Genomic DNA, 25,771 nt, shown 5'->3' with positions numbered 1-25,771 from the left:
TTTAATCCAATTCTTTCTCTTCTTAATAGGTTTTTATATATTCCATGATATTGATAAGAATTTCCGCATGGCAGATGTATGGTATTCTTCTGAAAGTTATCTCTGCTGAACTGCCATGTTGTAAAGGAGAAGGAATACAAAGAGTTATAAAAAATTGGAGAATTATATCTTTCCTCAGGGTCTATTGAACTATTCTATACAGAGAAGATAACAATTCTTGATTAAATTCTATAGAGTGGCTCAAAAACATACCAAAAAGACCTGACTACCTACTCCATTCCTCTGTTACAAAGCGTACCAGGTTCTTCTGTGGCAGTTCATATTGTTAAAATGGCATTCTGTAAAACAGATTTGTATTTGGAAAGATATTCTGCTATAGTGTATATTGTTCCTGGCAGCTTGCAAGATTCACGATGACAGATGATTATGAAGCCAGAGGACTGTGTTTTGGTTCACAAAAATCCAGGCTGGCATTAGAGCATAATCTCCATGGCTAGCCAGGGAGCTTGAGAGTACCCATCTTGGCCACAGACAGCTGTAACAAGAGAGGCTTTATTGTGCCAATGGATTATGTGATTCACCTCAGGAAACTGCTAGGTTTCCCAGCCTAACAAAGAGTAAAGAACCAGTTTCTGACTTGCCGAGTCACTATGTAGAGTCTAGAGACAGCAGCTGTCACAAATTACTGATGCTCCATTACACACCAAGCTGCATTTGGTTGATTCGATTACTCATCAGAAGGCCATGGAAATGTCTGGCTGTCCTAGAATTACTTCAAACAACCCAATGTCAAATACCAAGAGAGCACAAGTGACCATAATTTTTTTGAGTGCAGCTCCCTTCTACAGTAATATAAAATCTCAAGAGGCAAAAAACCCCCGATCAAACCAAACAAACCCCAAGAAAACAACTTTAGTATAAAATCCCAATGGGGAATAAAGGATCTCAGTGAAACACAACTTCAGAGAACTGTTCAATAATTAACTATGTTCAACCCAAATTCAGTGAAAGAGCCAAAGCTTGAGAACAACTTGGGAGCGGAAGGTCACAACTGTTAAGTGATTTCAGAAATCCCAACACATCATGTGAGGGGCTAGCAGGGGTCTGTAGATAGACCTGCTCAGGAATTTCCTCCAGAAGGGGGGGTTTGTGTGAAAATGTCACTGTGCGAGGCAAATTGCTTTGCAAATAAGCAGTGTTCTTTCTGACAGGAAATCTTTTGCTATCTGAGATTAAATCTGTGGTTAAAAAATAAACAAGATTCCAAATATTTGTTCAAAGGAGCTAGCTCTGCAGTAGCAAATTTAACCCGGGAAACCCAGGCTTAGATCATTGCCTGGAAAAGAGGGTTAGAACTAAAAAGGCCACTATAAATCCTGTTGCAAGCCTCCCTTCACCTCTGACCCTGGAGTTATTTTAATTTGTGTAAATAATTAAATGCTTGTAAGATCAAGGATTTGTAATCTGATCTATCATATTCCAGATAATTGACTAGATTATTCTGTCAGTGTCTCTGTCTGGATGAATATTTAATCTATGTACAGTGAATAGCTTTAATAGGAGCTATCAACCACTCTGTAGCCCAGTGTCAAGGCTTGGGGGGAGAGGCTTGTGCATCTTCAGGCCTTCAGTGTGGGACAAAGGGCGAGGCATTTGAAGCCACATCTCCTGCTATCCAAATAAGCTCCCTGGTTTCCAGAAGAAGGAAGGCTCCTGCAGTCTTTCTCCTACCTTTCACCTCAAAGTAAAATACCTCAGGCTCTGATTTCAAGAAATTCAGAAGGGGGAGGGGTGGAACTGTAAGTCACAAATTTTCTGTGGATGGAAAAACAGTTTCTCCCCAGTTGCCCACACCCAGAAGCCAGCATATGAAGTCAGATTTAATTTCTTTGGCTCCACACAGGTGTGCCTGTGGACATTTCATCAGATTCAGGTATGAATAAAATCACTTATGCCTTCAAGAGAGGACTCTTCTTTTGATGAAACTGTATGGCTGGGGGTGCATATGCATCTTTGCCACATTCACACCACTTACAGCACATATGGACAGCTAAAAGTCAGGATAGCAGCAAGCTGAGACTATGCTAACAATAGGCTTATTTGTCTCCATTAACAGAACAAATGTCGAGCTGTGTGCTGTCTGTATAAGAAAAATACACTTGCATTACCAAAACACCTGTTGTTTATTATAAACAGCTCTTCTATCTTGTTTTGCAAGCTCTCTGGTGCAAGGGCTTGCTCATACCTCACATGCATACAAGAGGCACATCTATCTCAACTCGGAGCTCTAGCTGCCACATGATACAATTAATAAAAAACCCTCCATAAAATATAACAACAGAAACTCCAAACACTTCAGAATTAAAGAAGGAAAAAGCAATATAGTTCTTAGAGTTCAGAGAAAATAAGAATTTTGCACTTGCCACAGCCTCCTAAATTGTTTGCTAACTTGTGATACTGGCCTAAGCATCTATTGTTCTCCTTTCCCCAGGAGTGCACAGCATTTTAAAGAAAGAATTCTGTCAAAGCCTTTGACTTTGTTTCACAGCATACCATTTCATTCTCTATTAATAAAAAAGATACCTAGCAACATTTCAAAAATACATCTAGTAGCAGTCCTACCTGCTCCACCTCGTTGGCTGTGTACTGCATTGCTTCATTATGCTGCTCTTCCAACATTTCCAAGTTTAACTCCTCTAAGAATTCATTCCTTTCATCATCCAGCCACCCTTCTTCCAGCTGCAAAGAATACATTAGTATATTATATTATATTAGCAAGGACACATGCTCTAACAGGGTAAACCCAAATGGCAACACTTGACTAGTTCTTTTTATCCTAATGATTCTTTCAGAAAGCCGGGCGTAAGTTTGCATCTCAAAAAGAGAAGAAGAAAAAGAGGAATGAAAAAAAATGGGACTCTTATGCCTTTTATCCTTTCTTGAAACACTGTGACTGATTTTCTCTCATAATGAAGGAGCCTGCACAGCACAGACATTATTTCCTTTCAAAAGGTATGAAAGATGCAGTGCATAATCCTGAAGCTGTCATGTTCATTACTGCCGAGAGCCCCCATGCTGGAGGAGAAGCAACGTTACTAATAGGTCCAGGAGGCAACTGGGTTCTTTCCTCTAACAACCTCCATCCCAGTGTTGTGCCCTTCTGCTGACACCTCAATAGAAACCTTATGTTGCATTTCTGTCACCGTTTTCCCATTGATCTTCCAGGTAAACAAATGAAGAGAGGAGGGTGACAGAAAGATGCAGGGTTTGAAGGGAGGTTATTTTTGTTCTTGCAGTGTACCTGAAAGAAAGGCTTAGTCGTTTGTTTGGTTTTTTTTTCCCCAGCTGTAAATATAACATTGACATTTGGAAGACAGGACTGCAAGAGGACGGGAGGGGATGGTATGTTTTCTGTCAAGTGAGTGTATCTTTTCTCTGAACCCACTTTATAGCCTTCTTGCTAAACTGATAAACAGGCACCTCTGGCCTAAAATGCTCTTCCTCCAATTTTGTACATTGCACACATGTGTGCACATGGCATACACCCATATGCATTTGCAATCCCTGCCCAGATGGCACACTGCTCTGAAGAGGAAAACATTGATGAGTGGCACTCCTGGCTATAACAATGGGACAGCAGCAGAGTGTTTTCTCACTGGTGAAGGAACCAGGTGAAGAAGGTGACAAGAAGATGCTAAGAGGTTAAAGTCTCAGAATTAGACAAAAACCAACTATTCACATTCCAAGACATGAGCAAAGCAACAGAGGCCAACATCTACAAGAGAAGAAGTACCACGGCCTCAAGGCCAGGAGAGCTCCAACCACTGATTCCAGTCAGAAAAGCTACACCAAACCAGCAAGTAGTATTTCAAAGCTACACAAGGGGTGACTGATGCTGTGCGGTACTACTAGATGAATACTGGCAGGAAACTACTGTTCCCTTCATGAATTCCAATGTGTTTTTCCCATGCCTATGAACTCTTTCCTCTTATGAAGAACATAAGCCTTTCACCATTTTTCCTTGGCAAAGCCAGCCTCTAATAGTTTGGGGGTGAGAAGGTGGCTTTTTTTTCTTGAGGACGCATAATTTTATGTTTGTCCTTAATGGATCTTACAAACCTTTCATTAAAAACATTTGCTCCTGTATACATACAAGTATTGTTTGCTTGTCTTGATTACTCTTCTTTCCCAAGAAAAATATTAACACAGCCTTTCCTCTACCATAAAGGATGTAGTTGAGTTTCCCTCCTCTGAGGAAATCAAGAGATTAACAAATCTGGAGGATGAAAGATGACTCTCATTTGGGTAAATCTGCTGCTTTGATTGTAGCAGACCCATTACCTAACAACTAATGGCAATGCATACGTTATGTTACAGCTTTTTAGAATAAAACCAATATATGACAGTATACACGTGGACTACATACACTGTGTGTGACATACCCTCATGTAGGCATGTGCCTGTGCCATATGTTTACATGTTAAACAGGTTGTGAGCTCCTCCAGTGCCCTGTTTCAATACCTAATACTCATTGTATTCATTGGTATTCACTGTGCAAATAAGTGGTCAGAAAAGGTTTTCTTCCCTGTCACCAAATGAATGCACTCAGTAGTCATCCTTCAAGACTGCAATACTGCCATTACCATTTTCTATCTAGAAATGAAAGCCTGCTCAATCTTGCTTTTTTTTTTTTTTTTTTTTTTTTTTTTTTTTTTTACCAGAGTCAAAGCAACACAAACCAGCATAAATCAATTTAGGGACACCTGATTTCTGATATTCTACAGTTTTTTCACCAATTTTCTATAAACATATTCTTAAAATGTAAACCAAAAGAAACCCCGACAAAACCAACACCAAATCCAAACACTCTTTTATAATTTAAAAGGAGCATCCATAGGGGTAACTATACCAGTAGAGCTAAGTAATTCTTTTTCTCATACTGATATAACTTTTCTTGATGACCACTCTAAAGAAATACAGAGGATGAGCTTTCCCTGGGCATGTATTTTATAAATGGGAGATTTTTCATTCCCTACCAAAAAACAAAATTTTACTGAAAAATAGGAAGTATGATATTGAAACAACTCTTTTAAAACTTCTGCACCTTCCAGTGTGGGCTACAGTTTTGCAATATAAAAACTGATTAATGGCTTTTTTGCTGTGCTATGTCACCAGTTTTATGAGAATTGTTTAGATTCCTGAAAAGCATAAAGGAAATGAATGATGAAATTGTGAATCTTTTATAACTACTGCATTCAAGTAGAGATTCCAAGTGGCACTGAATTACACTTACTCAATTTAATTTATACAGAGTACGCAGCCAGCAAGACTGAGAATATCAGATCAATAGCATAAGAGACAAATGGCAACATAACCAACTCTGAATTGTTGGCAGCTGGAGAGAACAGTGACAATATAATATCTTTTTGCTTTGCAATGGCCTATAAACAGAATATAAAGGGAAGTACAAACAATACCCTTCTTCCTCTCTGCTTCTCCTTCAGTCTGATGATGAACCTAACATCTGCCTTCTGCAATGATATAAAAAGTTCTTGGCATGTCAAGATTCTCATAATTGGCAGAATTTTATTTTTGTAATAACTGTAGGAAAGTTTCTAAAGGCTTTTGAAAATGCACCTCCCAAGATACAATTTGTAATGTACAAGCAGGCTGTTTGTGAGCAGGGTGCTTCAAAAGCAATTAGATCCAGGTTTGTTGAACGGTATTGTAGTGCAAGTTCCACAACTGGTACATAAATTAAAAGTTTTCATGCCTGCTTATAAGTGCATAGGCAAAAAAAGCCATCACCACTGACCAACCACAGCTTTGTGTATGTTCATATAAGTGACTGGGGAAGCATGGGAAATTTATGCCCAGAACAACAGGAAATACTAATAAAAAGTATACGTAGTTCCCATGTTCTACTTCATATTTTGCTAATGTCATATTAGTGCTGTCATCTTATTTTCATATCTGCTTACTTTATCTGCTGCAAAGGAATTGCTTAGTTTGGGGGAAAAAAAGCCCTTGTAATACCACGTCATTTTCTTGTTGGCTAAATAGGGGCAAAGCTCTGCAATTATCTGCGTCCTCCTTTGGTCAGGAACTTTGGCATTCCTATTTCTCAGCAGTACATTACTTGTAGTGACAGCAAATGTATGGAATAACCCAGGTTCTGGCTGAGTGCACCTCTTTAGTCTAACCTGCATCTCCGGTCTTGCAACCAGCAACACAATTTTTTTGCATTCTTCACTGGAGAGCAATGCCACTGCCTCTTCCCGATTCTGGACATCTTGGCCATTTATCTAGAAAACAAATGAAAGTGGCACATTAGTTTCTATTTCCACAAAGCAACACACAATAAAAGGCAGATATCAGCTCATTTGTGCTGAATGTATGGACGATGAAACCCGTGCAGCGGGCTCATCTTCAGCCCCTCAGTGGTAAGTGCCTTCACTCAATTATGCGCTTACTGTAAGAGCTGTATCGATTGTTGAAGGATGGAGGACATCAGAGGAAGCAGTTATGTTCATAAATGTCCAACCTGCGCCCTGGTAACATACATCTAGCAACACAATTAACCAGTCCCTGACAGGTGACGTTCATCTTTCTCCGTTCAGAGTAATGGAAGTGTCACTCTGAGATAATAGTGCTGGTGGAAGCAAGACTGGTAATGTTACAGCTGAAATCAGTCACCCTGTATGCTGGTAGAGAGCCAATTAGAGAGCTGCAGTATTATCTCTCACCAGGCAATACTTACAAGCCACTGCTTATTGCTGCTCCGTTTAATCATTTTATATTTGTGTGGACAGCTTAGTACCCAGAACCGCACAAAACATATGTATCCCCCTTAGAAGGGGATAATCAAAATAAAACTGGTTCTCCAATGAGAATGTGCTTTTCTTGCTGCCTTTCTCCTATTCTGTCACCTCATTAAAGCAGCTGTGTCTGTGACTACACAGTAACATGCACATCTTTCATTGTCCGAAACCTTTCATTGAGGGAATCAAACAGAAATCTTATTTTCCGTGCATATTAGGTTCTGTCCAAATCACAGCACAAGAGGTGGATTATTTTCATTGTGGCAACAAAAAAACCCCGAACACTTGGTTTATTTGAAAAGGAGTGAAAACAAAATCAGAAGATAGAAGAATCTGAATATAAGGGGGAAATAAAACCTTGTAAGGGTTTGATTTCCAAGTAGCAGGAACTTCCTTGTTGAAAAGTAAAGAGAAAGCTGCATTTCTGCACATATGTTTGGCTTGTAAGCCTTGGCTCAATAAGGAAGTTTTAATTTATACCAAAGAAAATACCAGTGTACCCTGATTACATCACCAGCAATGACTAAAATGTTGAAACACTTCAAAGTCTGTAGTCTGAAGTCTGTAGTCTGTGGGAGACCAGACAAACAGTTCATAATGCAGAACTGCACTGACCCAAGAAGCAGAGATAGAATCATAGAATCATAGAATTGGCTGGGTTGGAAGGGACCTCAGAGACCATCAAATCCAACCCTTGATCCACTACCACTGCGGCTACAGAGATGCAGGAGCAGATCATGGAAACATATAACAAAATGGTCTGGGTTGGAAAGGATCTTAAAGATCATCTACCTCCATCTTCCCTGCTATGGGCAGGGTTGCTTCAGGCCTCAACCAGCCTGGCCTTGAACACTTCCAGGGATGATGCATCCACAACTTCACCTGGCAACTTGTTCCTACCACGTTCATTAGGAAGAACTTCTTCCTTAAATCCAATCAAAATCTATTATTTTTCATATTGAATTTTTAAACTATGTCCTGTCACCACATGCCCTTGTGAAAAGCCCCCTCCCCAGCTTTCCTGTAGGTCCCCTTGAGGTACTGGCAGGCTGGTATAAGGTCTCCCTGGCACCTTTGCCAGGCTGAACAACCTGAACTTCCTTGGGCTGTCTTCATAGGAACAGTGCTCCAACCCTCTGATCATCTTTGTGGTCCTCCTCTGAGGGATCTCCAGCTTGTGCAGGACATCCCCAGCTATGGGTGATTCCTGTCAGCCAAGCAGCTGCTCCTCACCAGCCCCACACACACATCCTGGGAGGTGTCCACCCCACCACAGCTGCACCATCACCAAGGACAAGCAGGACTTCAGCCTGCCCTGTGTTATCTCACCCCCATGGACAGCATTTGTCAGCCTGGAGGTTAACAGCTAAAATTAGAAAAACTTCAGGCAAATCCCACTAGGTTTATCCCTATAAATCCTTCTCTTTGACTTTGTAACATTTCATGTAAAATACTCAGACTGTTCTCAGACACTCAAGGAAACTGTGGAGGTGATGGGAGAGGTGTGAAATTTGTAAGAATGAGAAGGGGACAGTTTCAGAGTCAAAAATGTGAGGAAATGGGCTGTAATTTTGTGAGAAATACACAGAACAGTGTCCTTTCCAGCCTTAACTAATGCCATCTGCCACCCTCAGATAATGCCACAGATAATGCTCAAGGATCTGTCTCCCTCCCACCTTCATTGTAATCCCCCCATAATGGCACTGTCACCTTCTATTTCTCTGAGTTATCTCATCAATAAGAGTAGAGAGAGGGTCAAAAGTATTTTCAGATATGAAAGTAAACCCCATATAAGTCTCTGGGAGTTAACACTAATAATCAAACTCATAGCTATATATCAGCACTGACATTAAAGTTATGCTTCAGTACAGAAAGGGATGGCAGAATTACTGATGCTTTTTTCTCACCCCTGTAGTCTTTACTCACAGTTGAAATGAATTTCATTAGGAATTGGAGAACATTTGCCTGAACTGCTGTTGGGCCTCCATTTCACCCAGAAATTTTATAAAGCAAGGAAAGGAGCAGAAAATGGATGGACCTACTCTCTATTTCCTTATTTTGAAATGCATAGGTTAGGAAAGAAAGTTGTTTCTACTCAGCTGCACAAACTAGTTTTTTCCTTTTTGATTTTTGAAAATGTAAAACATCATTATATTCTGTTTGCTTCCTTCAGCAGGTATTTTACAGAAAGACATAGAAGGCAGTGCAATATTTTTTCCACTCCTGGCTGCATGTCATGATGTGGTTCTATCATTCCAAGTACCTGGAGCACTTGGATCTCACTTGTCCTCACACTGTGTCATCTGTGTCTTCTTGGGGGGGGAACACCATCCTTCCTGTCAGAGCTTTTACATTACCAACCACACAGAGAATAAAGCAGCAGCCTCTGAGTGAGCCCTGCCATTAAAATGTAACTTAATGTATCCTCTGCAAAAACATGAGCCCCTTTGGTAAGCCAGCTCACAGACCCTGTTGTGTTAGTGAGACTCCCAGACCTGATACCAGGGTAAGAGATACAGGCACAGGTTTCATTTCTTGCATAAATGAAGAGGCTGGAGGGAAGGAGCAGGCTGACCTTGTGACAAACTGAAAGATCATGTGCCTAAATTAATAAAGGGTAATTATGGAACTGGTTACAGAAAAGTGACTTCTCACACTGGGAACTACTTCTGGGGCTTAAAAGGTCAAAATACAAGGGAAATCAACTGGGAATCAAAACTAAAATGCTTCAATACAGCAAATACTTTCCAGTCTGCTGATTTTTGGTAGCTGTTTTGTGATTTTGTTCACTAGAGCAAAAATGTACTTACTCACTGCCAGCTGAAAATGGAAACCTGCTGCCATTCTAGCTGTACAGGTGCCCTGCCCTCCTCCAGAGCCAGCAGCCAGCCACCCTCACCCACTACGCTGGATCACACACACCTATCTTGGGGCAGCTCTTCAAGTGAGCAGTTCAATGGAAATGAAGGGTAAAAAAAAAGTCAAGATGATGGATGTGAAAAAAATCTCAGAAAACCAATGTTTTATTGGTGGAGAAAAGAAAATATTAACAAAAGCCTTAATGAAACCCCTCCTCGTGCATTTTTAAGAAGAAAACTTACTAACCGCTCATTTTTTGCATGAAAACTCTTCCCATCTATGCTCAGCACAAGTGAGTTTTATCCAAATTTATGAGATCAGTGAATGATCAGCAAGTCTCAGGCACCCATAATTCTGTCTGCAGAATCCCTGTTTAGAGTTTGACACTGAGATGAACATAGTGGAAATGAGGTTTGCTAATAAATACGGCAAAAAAAAGAAACCCCGACAACAAACACGAGACGTAAGGGCATGAGCCAGAATGAGTTTGTCATTCTCATTTTTCAGTACAGGCATTCTAGCTCCTGGCTATTGTGTTAAAAAACAGACAGACATGGATTTTCTCATCGATCACAGTAACAAAGAGAACTACATTCCCTCATTAACAGTCCACGGGGAAGACGGCACCGTGCGTCTGTCTGAAGGGAGTTTAAGGAAGAGTCTATTGTCACTTACTTGCAAAATCCGGTCTCCTTCTCGGATCCGGCCATCTCTGGCAGCAATGCTGTTTGGATCAACCTGCAGAGGACAATATCCAGAAACTGAGCATGGAAAGATTTTGACTGGAAATGAAAACAGCTGTGGAACTGCGCAATTTGGAAAAGTATCATTTTTACTCTGTACAGGAGTTCCCTTTAGAGTCATATAAGCAAACCAGGGCTTCAGAAAATCATATAAGCATCTTTCAGATAAAAGCTTAAGGACAGGAAGGTTTGGGATCATACGATTTTCAGATTAATACTTCCATATGCCACTCTAAGGCATTAACCTTCAGCTGTCAGAGCACTAAGAATTAATGGTAGAGTCCCTCTTCTCTGGAAGTTCACTATGGACTGAGATACTTCTGCAGCAGTTGATACCTCTACACAAATGACACCGACTTTGGGAAATGAGCAGGCTTATTTTTCTTTCATGGAAATGTTTGTATTAGATTATTATCTCAGTCATCACCATTATTTCCCCTGGAATTTCGTGGCTCTCGAGGAAACTGCAAAAAACCCCAAAGGATCTCCATTGTATAGATCACTCACAGGTTCTGTATATTGTTACCAGTCTGAGTCAGTTAATTTTAAGTTAGTTAAACCTAAATAGATGTTTAGGGCTCCATCAACAGTTTATCAAAGTCACTATAGCTCGTCCCTGAGCAATGACCTACAGCTCATTGCAAGGCAATTTGATCTATCACCTTTCACTTGATGGTTATCTTAAATCATTAATTTTGCCTCATCATGCCATAAGCTATTTTTTTTTTTCGAGTCAAGCATTTGGTTTTCAGGTTACATTCTCTACAGCTCTTATTGCTTTCTTCTTGTCCATTGTCATAGAAAAAAATATTCTGAAGTGCTAATCAAGTACAAAAGACAATATAATTAAATTCTCTTTAAAAGGTCTGAGAAATTTCTACCATGTAGGAAAACCATCAGGTTGCAGATAAAATCCTGGAGTGTATTAAGAGATTTCTGCACTTTCTTTGTTCTCACAAGGTCAAACAGAAATTAACAGCAGTGTTTATAGATTTGGTAGAAGACCTATTTTTGGGCAGATTTACATTAATTCCTCATTCTTGCTCCAAGGCTGTGCTTTTTGGCTTCCTTGATACTGCTGCTGGCCTGTGCATGTGCAATGTGCCTTCATTCCCATTGATATGTAGGAGAATTTTCTCTACCAACCCTCTCTGTCCATGAGCTTCACTCCAAATTTAGAACCACAGAATATCTCAAGTTGAAAGGGTCTCATATGGATCATTGAGTCCAAATCCCTGTTCCTTGAAGGGTCACCTAAAGCTAAACCAGATAACAAAGAGCATTGTTCAGATTCTCCATGAACTCTGCCAGGCTTAGTGCCTTGAACACTTCCCTCGAGAGCCCGTTCCACCAACTGAGTACCCTCTCAGTGAAGAACCTTTTCCTAATGTCCAAATTTGGTTCAATGAGTTAAAAAAGGGACAAACTGATAATACAATTCATGCAGGACAGTCATCAGTGACCTTGGGCTCACAAGAGTTCTGCTTTATCCAGAAGAACAATCCTCTCTGAATGGCTGGAGACTCAAAGGGAGCTAAATGCTCCTGGAAGCCTCGTGGACTGACCCTGTGAAACACTAACATGCTGTGCTATGTGCTGGATGCCATGTTTTCCTGGTGAAGCCAATGAAAATCTGAGGGTTCATCCCATTTCAGTATCTGGTATTCAGTTTTTGTCTGGTAAAAGAGTAATTATTAGTCTTTCTAACATATTCCTCTCCCAAGCTACTCTCCCCATCCACCTGTGGTATGTCTGTGTAATACAATGCTAACAAAACCACAAATAATAAATTATTATCCAGTGATTACCAAGGCTGTGCCAGGAGAAGAATGCAAGAAAGGTATGTAGAAAGTGCTTTTCTCCTTAATTTTTTTGCCTGATTTCCATCAAAAGGGCAGATTTCTTGCAAAATTCATGCTCAGACTGCTCTGTACTTCCCTAACTATGATGTTGTAGTTAAAAGCATTCACTCTAAAGAAGCTCACTAGTAATAATTACACTACTTGGACAACATAATTTAAACTGATAATCAAAATTAACTAAAAGTGACACATGCTGGCTGATGGCTGACACTTCTCCACTCTGGTCTCAGAGCACTTGCTCTTACATCCCCTGGCATCTTCAGCCTTTCCACCATGAGCATCTCTCACAGTCCTCCCCATTGCCATGTCCTTATCTCACTCACATAGTCATGTCCTTACCTCACTGACATAGATCCCTGTGTCCTCCTCATCATCAGTTCTGTAGCAGACAGTCAGCCCCAGCTTCTCCTGGCTGCTGATGCGACACAGCTCCACCTCCTACAAGAAAACACACAGGCTGCTACAGTGGCTTTGGCCAAGGGTGGAAGAAATGGTACTGCACAACGGAGCCCTTGAGCTACTGACACATTCAGACATGCTCATAACTGTGGGACCTTCTCATACTGCCCAGACTCAAGACACAATATTTTGTGTCCATCTTTATAGGGGAAAATATTCTGTGAATCAAAGAAATTCCTGAACATTGCAGGTTCAGGTTATATAGGAACGGTTCAGTAAGACATGCCAAACTCTGAGAAATATTGATGCGAATTGATTTTGCAGGTTTTTTTGCTTTTGGGTAATAGAAGATGACTTACAGCATATTACATAGTCATTTTAGTCCTATCACACCAACTGTTGATTTATAGGATATAAGAGAGTCTAGCTGCACATCAATCAATCCATCACACAAGTGCCACTCTCTTTTAACAGCAATCTAAGCCATAAAACAAAACCATAGCCTTCCATTAATAGCATAATTCCTTCCCTGTGCCATAGCTTCATTGCAAAACCTGCTGGATAACAGTGGGATGCTTCAAGGAATCTCCTGTGGAGCTGAACAGCCGTGGCTTCCTCCTCAATTGTGAGATGATGCAGAAAACATATTTTTAGTGCCAGATGTCCCAGCAGTGGCATCTCATGAACAGTGCAAATTTTAGGGCAGATGGCACAGTGATAACTACTACATGCACCCATCCAAGTTAAGCATCTTTAGGGTTTCACAGGGGAATCATTCACAAAAATGCAAAGCTGCACTTAGTTTGAACACTGTGAAACAAATAATTGTAATAAAGCATGATGAATCGAATAACACAGGTTATTAGATTGGTTGCAAACGGGAAATGTCAGTTGATATTTTTATTTAAAAGGAGTATGCAGGTGACATTTGGGGCTTAACAGCTTCTGCTTCTCAGCTTCTGCTTCTCATAGCTGAGCAAAAAAAAAAAAATGAAGACAGACAAACCCACGCTTCGGTTCCCAGTCTGTGCTACGGAGCGTGTTTCCCTCACCCCCAGAGATGTCACACAGATTAATCCATAAACAGGCACAGGGCACACGGCAGTGAGGACTCACTAGTGAGTCCAATCAAGTTGTGGGGACCAGGTGTCAAAATAACACAAATTACGGGAAAACCTGCAGTTCAGGTGCACACTTAGCTGATGAGCCCCACGCCTCTTTCATTTCATCTGTGCATCCTTCACAAAGTGCCCTGCCATGGCTTGTTCCTCTGCCCCCTCCCCACTGTACACATCTTCATGGGTTCAGCACCTACATAAACCCTATAAACTTTTCTCTGGATTTTGAAGAATCATAGAATTGGCTGGGTTGGAAGGGACCTCAGAGATCATCAAGTCCAACCCTTGATACACTACCACTGCGGTTACCAGACCATGGCACTGAGTACCACATCCAGTCTCTTTTTAAATATCTCCAGGGATGGAGAATCCACTACTTCCCGGGGCAGCCCATTCCAATGTCTGATCACCCTCTCTGTAAAGAAATTCTTTCTAATATCCAACCTAAACCTCCCCCGGCACAACTTAAGACCATGCCCTCTTGTCTTGCACAGAGTTGCCTGGGAGAAGAGACCAACCCCCACCTGGCTACAACCTCCTTTCAGGGAGTTGTAGAGAGTGATGAGGTCTCCTCTGGGCCTCCTCTTCTCCAGACTGAACACCCCCATCTCCCTCAGACTCTCCTCATAGGATCTGTGCTTGAGTCCCTTCACCAGCCTGGTTGCCCTCCTTTGGACCTGCTCCAGGACCTCAATCTCCTTCCTAAATTAAGGGGCCCAGAACTGGACACAGAACTCGAGGTGTGGCCTCACCAGGGCTGAGTACAGGGGCAGAATCACTTCCTTGGACCTGCTGGCCACACTGTTCCTGATACAGTCCAGGATGCCATTGGCCTTCCTGGCTACCTGGGCACACTGTTGGCTCATGTTCCTGTTGGCTCAGGGTCCTGTCAATCCAGACTCCCAGGTCCCTTTCTGCCTGGCTGCTCTCAGCCACTCTGTGCCCAGCCTGGAGCTCCCCTTGGGGTTGTTGTGGCCAAAGTGCAGGACCCGGAACTTAGCCTTGTTGAACCTCATCCCATTGGAATCAGCCCAACTCTCCAGTCTGTCCAGGTCCCTCTGCAGAGCCCTCCTGCCTTCCAGCTGATCGACACTTCCCCCCAGCTTAGTGTCACCTGCAAACTTGCTGATGACGGACTCAATCCCCTCATCTAAATCATCAATAAAGATACTGAACAGAACTGAAAGAGTCAGTGACATGATGAAAACTAAGAAAATGTTGAAAATACCTTGAAACTTCTAGTATTCTTTAGTTCTTCATAAATATGGCAGGAGTTTTAAATAGGGTGCGAAGAAGTGGAATTAGTTGCCAGTACACGGGTTACACACTGGCTTTGAAAGAAGAAACACAGGACTGTGTTTTATTAGGGAAGAGAACTGCAGTGACCTGATTCTGGCATTAGGAGGAAAAGTATGTGTACCGGAGGGAGGCCTATTCAAACCCCCTAATAATCGATGCCTCCAGAGGGAAAGAACACTTGACTAGAACTGTAATATTAGGGAGAAATTACAGTAACAAAACGGCTTCAATTACAGCAACAAGGTATACTTTTAAGGAATAAAGAAGCTTGCGGTCCCTTGGAGGCCTATAAGGAAGCCTAAATACACCATAAAGGATGGAGACTGGGACCTTTAAATCAAGGCAAATTAGGAGCTGTGCACAAGATGAAATCCATTGACTTTCATTGTCCTGCCAGCACAACCTCCCATCTCCCTGCATTGAGGCTGGCCAGGGACCCCAAGGACTGCTCTGAACATAATTTCTTTGGTTGGGAATGACCTTGAAGTTCTTGTGGATGATTTGTTTCAAAATGTTACTACAAAGCTGTATGAGTGTTTCAGGCTGCAAACAAAGGGAATCCTTTCAGTGTGCTGGCTCAATGAGCAGAATAATGTAACCATTTAGGCCATGAAAGAGCAAAGGAAAATGAGGATGACCCTAGAGGCTCCATCCTGGGAGTCCAAGAGGTTTTGCTAAAACTGTCTCTGGGAACCAGCTGGTGATAAATGTCAGTGGCTAATATCCTCTGACTGGGAGGTACCAGCCCTGGCTGTGCACAGTGCTGGAGTTGCCTCTGCCTTTATTTATTTGCCCAGGAACAGAGCTGCAATCTGTTCTCAATACTCTTGGGGCTACCTCTTTCCTAAATGGCTGTATGGGGCACAGTCTGATGACTGCACATGGCTGTGGCCACATAAAAGGTGTAGAGACCTACAACTGAGATACTGGTATTTAATGTTAAAGGCCCCAAAAAAACCACCTCATGTGTTTGGGTCCAGACTAAATTACATAAGTAATATCTCATTCAGCATGAGGGAGTAGTTGGATGAGGACTCTTCCTTTGCATTATGAGTCATTCCAGGTAACTACACAACTACACTACTAAGCTCATGGCATCATCTTTTTTACATACATTCTCAGTCACATTCAAATAAATCAGGGTTGACAAAACATCTTTGGAAAATTTAGAAAAACTTTGCATAAAGCATTAAATCATCTCTCAGAGCAAGAGTCAACAAGTCTGATCTTTATGTAACAACCATGTCTGAAACAGCTCCAACAGAAGAGCAGCAACTGAGACACTAAGGGACCTGGACCATCATAGTCAAATGCATTTGACATTGAATTTTGTGACAGATGCTTTTGAGTGTTTTGTTGTTGTTTTCTGGTTCAGTATTTTTTTGTTTTGTTTTGTTTTGGTTTAGTTTTTTTTCTTCTCCATTTGGTCTTTAACAAAAGAAACAGTAAATCTGGCAACCGTAATGGATTTATAAAAATGTAATTTCCTTCACTGAAATACCTTTAGATAGATGCATGCATGCAAACACACATACACATATAATTTCTTTCTCTTTGGGGTTTTGTGTGTTTGTGTCTAGGGACTGAACTTACTGTCGTCAAAATTCAGCATTTAAAAAATCTGTGAGAAACAATATTTGGAGATTCATGAAGTGTGCTGAAACACAGATGGTGGAAGGAGAAGGACTGAAGAGAGAGCTTGGGAGATGACAGCCTCCCCTTCTTTTGGGCACTTGAGGGGCAGCCACCTCTCAACATGAAGAGTATTCTGGTGCCAAATGATGCAAATCAATGCCAAATCTTTGACTTGCTTCTTCTTTTCTCTGCGTGGGCAGGACAAGTGAATTGCCATAGTGAAGACAATACTCTTAAATTGTTTTGCTATAAGTTATTTTGTTGAAGGATAGAGATAGAAATAATGACTCTCCTGTCCTGAAAGACTTGGATGAAAATTTCCAAAGTAGTCCAGTTCTTCAGCTATAGAAAAAGATAGTGAAGAGGTTGTGGGTCATGGTCCTGAAAGACTGAAAACTGGTTATACTGGTCATCCTCTAAAGTGAGGCTGTAGCCTCTGGCTCCTAGTTCAAGACTGTCATTCACTTTAGTAAACAGAAAAGCAGTTTACAGGCTGTCAGCCTCAGGGGACATAAGACCAAACAAGGAACTGTCACATCTTTGGGGAGGGAAGGTGAGGTTAACACTGTCATTTCTCTCAAGTGGTAGAGAAGCAGATCAGCAGCTGCATCAACGAGGCTGTTGGCTTTCTAGAATTGCTGAGAAGAGATGAAGGGCTATTCCAGGAGACCTTGTAAAAGTTTGCATCAATTTGCAGTTACAGTGAGCCTTTTTACTAAAAGCTAGATTACAAAGAGTAAAGATGATGGTCAGTTACCATGAATCCTTCAGTACCTATTCTTAAACAGCCTTTCTAGGACAAAAAGATCTATGAAGTCTTCACATTTTCCCTCCACACATTGGGAAACAAATTATAGTCCAAGAGGGAAGTTGGTAAAGTTTCTGCTGCCGTGAGAAACTTCTGATAAGAGTTATTCAACTGATGATCCTGTACTAGATAACTACACACATGGAAAGCTTATTCTGCCTCATTTTTCTTTGCCATACACTCTGCTAATGGCTTTATTAAGCCATGCAGACCTTGGAAACCTTCCTCCACTTTCTGTCAGGATTTGCTAGTCCCTGTTTAACACTGCTCAACCCATTTATGGTGTGGCTGAGCTCTGCCTGTCTCATCACTGCCTGTCAGTCTCTCACCTCCATTCAAACCATGCCATCCTAATACCCCTCTCCAACAACACAGTACTTCTTTCCTTATCTTCAAAGTCCTTCTCATCTCACTCTTGCCCGAAGTGACTCTTCATACGTTTTCAGAGACAGCAGCCTCACTCACCCTTTTCTCCCATTTCCCCCAAAAGTTTTCCATTTTCAGCAAGTGAGCCCCTGCATCACCTTCCTTTTACTTTCCCTTGTAACTCATCCTATTATCTTCCCTATGGAAGTCTCTAAAGAAATTACTGCCTAATAAGCAGGAAGCCCCATCTACTAAAGTGACCCCTTCACTATATAGGATCATACATTCAGCTGGGCACTGCCAAAATGACCTATCGTTACTGTCACTTTGTTTTCCTTCCTCTCTCATCTTCTGATATTTTATCATACTTTCTCACACTTTTGTGTGATTAGAAGAAATTTGTGAACAGCTGGGAAATAAAACAAACAAGAAATCAGAGCTTGATCCAAATCAGTTGACATGAACAGCAAACTGCCCTCCTCCCAAGGCAGGAGACTCTCAAAGCCCTTACAGGAACTTTCAGTGCTTGGAAGCGACTGTGTGGCTTTGAAATAAACTTGAGATCAAACGTGTCCCTTGGACAGTCCCAGGAACAGCTGGGGAGTAAGTGGGTTCAGGGAATCTCTGATTGTCTATTATTTTTGTTGATTTTAATCTATTATAGTCAAAGAATTAGTGACAAAACATTGAATTCTTTCCGTTGAACTGCAACTCTTAGACTGCTCTAGTGCAATGGAATTTTAAGGATACAAACACTGCCTCAGCTCTAAAGGGTTTAGAGTCCAGTTGCTGAACATTATAATGTTGTCTCATCTCACTCAATGAGATAAACAATAAGATAAAGCAAAATACTTTTCATTTTTGTCTACTCATGATTTACTGGCTGTGAAATGCACTAATTCTAGTTTATTGCATGTACTGTGGACCAATATAACTAAGAAAATTTAATCAGTTCTTCCAAATTATTCTACAGTATGAGCAAGGTGAACTCTACATTTGGCTACTTCATGTCCAACCAGGATGCCCTAGGACTGAGAAGCTCATAACAGGGGAACTTTCTGATCCTCTTTGCTATTTATTTGTATATGGAAACACACTGACTCATTTCCAGAATGAAAACCTTTAAGAGCGAAACCTTAAAAAAAGGTTAACATTGCAAAATGCAGAGGATGAACTTACTGAGACAAGTAACTGGTTGCAAGATCAAGAAATATAAAATTTATGAAAAATCATTGAGTGTGTTTTAGAGTACTGGGCATATGCTTGAGATATTTTCCTGGATGATGCTCTATACCAGGGAAGGAAAATTTCCCTACCTGCTAAAAATCACCATCATTTTGAAAAAAAGTGAGTAAGATCATGCCTCGTAAAACAGTTTTTCAGATGGTTTCCAGAAGATTTCTGCCTTTAAGTCCCTATTCCCAGCCCGATTGTAACAGCTTTGGTGCAGTCACCTTATGTAGGTTTTTGTTTTTGTTTTTTTTTTACTTGCTTTCCTTATCTGTAAGCAGAAAACAATGCAAACATCATCAGGATAGCAGGACATAAAAGAATAACTGATTACAGAGTGTCTGAAAGGCACTATAGAAATATTATAAATACTATACTCCCTTCCAACATTCCCCATCTGCCTTAAAAGCAATTGTTGCACACCACTAAAAGGACCAAGAGAGACTATCAAAACTGTAATAGCTATTGAGTTCCCTTCACCCATACAGTATATTAAAGTAATGGGTCCCATGAACTTTGGTAACACCATTAAAAGGGACAGAATGGAATCAAAACAAAACAGTCTTTTTCCTACACAGACAGAGCCTGATCATTTCAGTTAACATTTAAGTCCTCATTACAATGAGAAAACCGTCTCACCTTTGAGACATAGTCAAATACCAAATTAATTTTAATTAGTGCTGCTCTCCAGTGTAACAGAACCTGTGATTCATAGTTCAGCATTTGTATTTCTGTGTCATGGTAAGATAGGTGTTCTGTTTATGATACAGTCAACTATTTCCCTTCTTAGCATTAACTGACATCTACCTTTGTCCCATTTAACTCCATTGTCTTTAGAGGTGAGAAATTAGCTTTTTATGCTGGTTATATAGCAGTACAGCCCAGGCTGTAAAGCCAAACCATTTTGCTTTCTTCCCTCTCCCCTCTGAACAACTCTCCTCATTGGGGAGGGGAGGGGGGGAGACAGAGAGGAGAAGTTTAGCTCTTTACAGGTACAAAATTCCCATAGAATCATAGAATCATAGAATTGGCTGGGTTGGAAGGGACCTCAGAGATCATCGAGTCCAACCCTTGAACCACCGTTGCGGTTGCTAGACTATGGCACTGAGTGCCACATCCAGCCTCTTTTTAAATATCTCCAGGGATGGAGAATCCACTACCTCCCTGGGCAGCCCATTCATTAGGAGCCAACTCAACAATAGGCATGGCTTCTAGAAAAGAAAGTCACCACAATGTACTGGAGGGGGATTCCTGCCTCACCAGAAGGCAGGTAAAAATCTGGCAGTCTGGAAAAGTCCTTATGTGGTGAAACCACCAGTGCAATTCAGATTTGCTTTGTCTTCAAGATTATGCCCTTGTTTTCCTCAGTTTCTTCCACAAGCATTTATAAAGCTGTGTCTTTGGGCCAGGGTAGTTATTTTGTGCCGTAGCCTTTCCTGTGCTTTCAGAAGGAATCAAAGGTTATTGAATGTAATGAGTTGGCCCAATATTTGATGATCCAAGGTGGAGCAGTGTAGCATTCACCATAAATTTTAAGAAGGGAAAACAAAGCCTGAATAATAAAGGAAAATCAGAAAAGAGGAGTAATCTTTATCTTTGCTTTTCCTTTTTACCTGTAGTAATAGTTGAGAAGCTGGTTTTATGTTCATCTTGCTAGCAGCATAATTGACAGAATGATTTACTGAATGAATGAAGCTCAAAAGGCTTAGTACAGAGCACTGACAGAATAATTCAATGAAGAATTAACTGAAAAAGTACATTAAGGTCTGACTTATTTTAATAAACTGGTTATACTAAAAAAAAAAAATCCTCATCCACCGGAATCAGTGTCACTTTTCTGAAGCACCAAAGAGAAATGCATAGGGACTACAAACATCTTAAAATGAAGATTCAGTCTTCATTATTGCTCTGTATCCACATCTTTATAGGTGGGATCAAACTCGCAGTTAGCTGAATTTCAGCTGCTCTTCACACTTTCTGTCCTGCAAAGTCAGATCAAATGTACCAGTTTCTTGCTGCTGGTTTCTGTAAACTATGGAAACCAAGCAAAGTTTGCTTCCAACCTCATCATTGTGTTTACTAATCTCAGCTCTGCAGTTGTTATCTCCTCACTGGGAATGATGCAAGCACCTGAGAGCTATAAGGCAGAGCTTCCCACAGCCAAGCATCCTGGCAGCATCTGGCTGGTCAAATTAATTTTCTTGGTTTCTTCCTCCACATGACTTCAAGGATATACCTTTTCTAGGCTTTCAAACCATAGGTTATACCCATTGCTACCTTCTATAAAATTTAATCTTCCTAATGCATCATGTTTTTCATCATTGGCAAATAATTCTGCTCCTGAAATAAAAATAAATAAACCAACAGAAGCAGAGCTAGTTCTTCACTCTACGTACAGAACAGTTAAATTGAATGAAGCTCTAGGAGGGTAGAGAGCTAACAGTGGACCTACCAAAAAGAAAAATTAATCTCAAACTCAGAGTGACAAGAATGTTATTACACTTTACATAAAAGCATGGGTTGCAAATTAGAGTGGGTGTAAAACAGAGGAAACAACAACAAAAAAGCAACAGCAGCAGAATAAATGCTGCTCTTTAGACTTTTTTAAATAACACCATTTCTTTCACCTCTGAACTTGTACCGTGCAGTAGGAGTTGTGACTGTCACATAGAGATGATCAGGTTACACACAGTGAGTAACACTACACAAAAACAGATGCTCTTGGTGTTCCAAACAAGTCTCATGTTTCACCTTATCCAAATCATGTTTTCTAACTGTCTTAGCTGGGCTTTATTTAGCAGTGATGTCTTTAACAATGACCAGAAGCAATTTGAGGAAACTCAGAAAAAAAAAAAAGATATGTAAATCCTAGTGTCAGTAGAAATCATTGCATCAATCTATTTTATATATGAGGAATTATTATTTCCCTATGGGCTACCTGTCTCTGACAAAGAGAGTCTGTGATACCTCCAATGTACATTTAACAAAGTGATGTCAGTTTAAGGTAAATATTTTGTTTTCAGGCTTGGGGTGGGTGAAAATATTTGTTTACTTGTGTGTGCATGTGTCTGTGTGTGAAGAGGGGAGGTAATATGTGTGTGTAAATGTACACATATGAGCATAAGGGTATATATAGTGTGTGTATATCTGTGTGTAAGTGTGTGGTTGTACTGCAGAGTCCCTCCTGGCAGTCATCAAACAATACATTTAGAAGTACAATTGCAACACTTGAATACATATGACAGGATATACACTTCTAATGAGAAAGTAGAAGTATGAGATGACCCCACAATTCACAGAACCAGAGCAGTGACATTTATAGCCATCTCTGCACTCTACCTTTGAGTAGAATGGCAAAGAATGGCAAACCATTCTTAAGACTAATTACTTATTCATAACTGCAAAAAGAGAAATTACAAAAGGAAATAAGAATTTTCAGTTTGCTAGCAGGTTCCTCTGCCATAATCTAAATCAGTCAAACATAAAGCCCCTCTCTCACTTTACCTCCACAATAACTATGTGGTTAGGGCAGGCTACTGTACAGAAACAACTCAGAGGAAAGACTGTACAGAGGAAACGCCTGTCACTGCAGCTTTCTTAAGTGTACCAACAAAAAGAGATCAAAACCAACTGGGATTCTGGGACTGCCAGACTGAAAGCAAGTAATACAGAAGGAAAACGAAGGCTTCCTACATCTGAGAACTATCCTAATTCCATCAAGAGTAAAGCTCTCTTGTCAAAATGATTTTCCAGGGGAAAATGCTAATGTCTGTGTAACAAAGGCTAAACGTAGGCTATGTAACAGAAGTTCAATGAATCTGCCCATCCCTTCACAGGTCACTGCAAGGTCTTACTGAATTCTTTTCTCAACAAATAAAATTGTATTTAAATGTTAGGAGTGGATTTAATTTATAAAAATTGGCCACTTTGATCAGAAAAAGAATGCTTCCATCAGAAAAGCAAAGCTCTAGACTCCTCTGGCACCTTCACTATGGAAGGTAATGGGCATCACAGGATTTTAGCAGATTATAGTTCAATTTTAGAACCCACTCAGTAAATGCTTATGGAGATTTGGTAGAGTTCAAGATTGCATTTTTAAAGTGACTGACACTCTTGAGTAGTGAAAATAACCCAAAACAATACAGTGATTTTTTTCCCCCTAACACTCTCAGCATGTTCTGCTATGCAGATTTCATGTAGCCAGGCTCATCCAAAACATACCTGGTGGCTATGTGGATGGAAATAGAAAAGCTATGGAGCAAGACAGAGCCAGCCTGGATGTAAACAAGCTGGAACTGCTGGCAGCTGTGCTGTAACAAATAAAATTGCATTCCCCACTGTCTTGTCACTTATCAATTTTGACAGAAGACTGTCCTGACTTCTCATAAATAGCAACGAAAAGGACAAATCACATTGGGTGTCAGATTTGCCAGAATGGATTTGGTTGGTAGCTTACCACAAAGAAACAGAGGGTTATCTCCATCCCACATGGTGGGGAAAAACAATGCTCTGTCCAAGGGGTGGGGGCTCTACCCTATAGGCTAAAGTCTCATTTAATCCTCATTTTTTAAAGTCTGGTTTAGATTTAAGAATCTCTGACACAAGATTTGTTTACATCAAAGCAGAAAGGAAAAATATCAGCAAGCATTTCTCAAATGCATAATCCAAAAGAAAATAAAACATAAAATGAGAAATATTTAAAAATAAAATCACTTTCCTACTGATCTCTGCTTTATAGGGGACACTTAGAGCCACACAGTGCTTTGTGTTCAGACAAAGAATGCTCTGGGACAGCAAGAATGCTGCTGACAATGATACAAGTGTTGAAAGGCAGAGGGATGGGAAGGGAAGAGAAGGGAAGGGAAGAAGGAGAGAAAGAAAGGAAAAAGAAAGAAAAGAAAAAAGACAAAAGAAGAAAGAAAAAAGAAAAAAGAATAAGAAAGAAAAAAGAATAAAAAAGAAAAAAAAAAGAAAAGAAAAAAGAGGGCGAGAGGGTGAGAGAGAAAGAGAGAGAAGAAAGGAGGGAAGGTGGGTGGCAGGGAGGGAGGGAGGGAGGGAAGGAGGGAGGGAGGGAGGAAGGAAGGAAGGAAGGAAGGAAGGAAGGAAGGAAGGAAGGAAGGAAGGAAGGAAGGAAGGAATTTACTGTAGTAAATTTACTGTAGTTTACAAATCCTTTGATAGTAGAGAAGCTCCACTGGATATGGAAACTTGATCTCTGCAGCTCCAGAGAGAAAATATTTGGTGTGTACTACACTTCCATGTAGAAAATCAAACAACGGAGGAATGTAAGAAACAGCAAGCCTGCCAGTGCATACTCAGTAGTCTGATGTGTGATGATCAGTAACAGTCTGATGGCTGTGAGTGAGAGGAGGAAGACACCCAAGCATCTTGGAAGACACCCAAGAGTCCCATTGGGTGAGGAGAGGGGTGGGAAGCAGTTGTGGTGCAAATGGAGGAATGGATTGGGCTGGATGAGTGATGGAGCTGGGTGATGAGTGCGAGAAACGTTTGATTGTTGCACCATGAACAGATTTAGCATTGCAGTGGGAGGAAGGGCCTAAGCATATGGGGATGAGTTAAACACAAGTTTTGATTCCATGGGCTTTTCAGACTCTGTGTGGCCTTTCTGACTTGCTTTTAAAGGATATTTTAAGCCTTGCATTTAAAGACACATGGTGAACCTTATAGCGAGTGCAAGAGTAGTTTAAGAGGGGAAAAAATATCCTGTACAGATTATAGGCTTCCTAATTGTAACAGGCTCAACAGATGATTGTATCAACTCCAGACAGTCACAAACATCCATTCAAACCTGAGTCTTCCCCCTTAGCTAGCCAAATCTCAAGATCCCTAACAAAAAAAGATAAATCATAAAAGTCAGCCCTTACGGAAAATTTTATGCATAAAGTAACTGAAGTACTTTTATAAAACATTCCTCCCTTTTATTGTCTGGATGATCACACTTGCCAAAAAGCTGAGTCCTCAGCATACCCTATTATTTCAAACAGTCTTAATTTCCTACCTAATTCTTCCACCTCCCTATTCATTCTCTTTACTTCTGTTCTTGAAGTAGAAGTACTTAACTACATGCATAGGTTTTCCTATGTTACATATGCATATATTCGTTCAACTGCATGAGACCCAACGCATCTTCTGGTATGTTCTACACTTGGGAAAACCATGAATTCTTGCTTCCTGAGCAGAGAGATCCATGATAAACTGCTTATATATAGTATTTCTCAGCAGGCAGCTTTGGTCCCCACTTTTGGTCTTTCACCCAACGGAAGTGTGAAGTTGCAGGGATATGAGAAGAGTTTAAATTATAATTAGCTAGCTGATGATATGTGGCAAAGGGTTTCCTTTTTACTAATCTTAGATTCTACATTCTCACTTTCTTCTCACTGAACAAAGTAGGTGGGAATAGCACAGGCAAGGCAGAAACTGAACCTTATGGTAAAATGAGATAAGAAGATTGGAGTAGTAACTATTCTATTTTGCAGCATGTGTGAATATACTCAACTGTCACATCGGCTCATAGCCTCTATATTGCAAAGAAGTCCTTTACTTTTTGACAAAAAATGTAAGAAAGATTTATTATTACATGTATTTGAAGAAAAAAAAATCTGACTTTTCA

General features: G+C 40.6%; 1 protein-coding gene across 1 annotated transcript in view; it reads right to left on the bottom strand.

The window, feature by feature from the left end:
• The window catches only part of PDZRN4 (PDZ domain containing ring finger 4), a 239,969-nt gene that overhangs the window by 5,712 nt on the left and 208,486 nt on the right, over nt 1-25,771 (bottom strand). The window contains 4 exon segments of the mRNA XM_030459211.1: nt 2,623-2,739; nt 6,204-6,305; nt 10,356-10,418; nt 12,625-12,723. Coding sequence (XP_030315071.1) covers nt 2,623-2,739; nt 6,204-6,305; nt 10,356-10,418; nt 12,625-12,723 — 381 coding nt within the window.

The sequence above is a fragment of the Calypte anna genome, chromosome 1 (assembly GCF_003957555.1).
Source record: "Calypte anna isolate BGI_N300 chromosome 1, bCalAnn1_v1.p, whole genome shotgun sequence".
NCBI classification, from domain to species: Eukaryota; Metazoa; Chordata; class Aves; order Apodiformes; family Trochilidae; genus Calypte; species Calypte anna.
The sequence above is the reverse complement of the archived record's forward strand: the minus strand, read 5'-3'. Positions and strand labels throughout refer to the sequence as shown.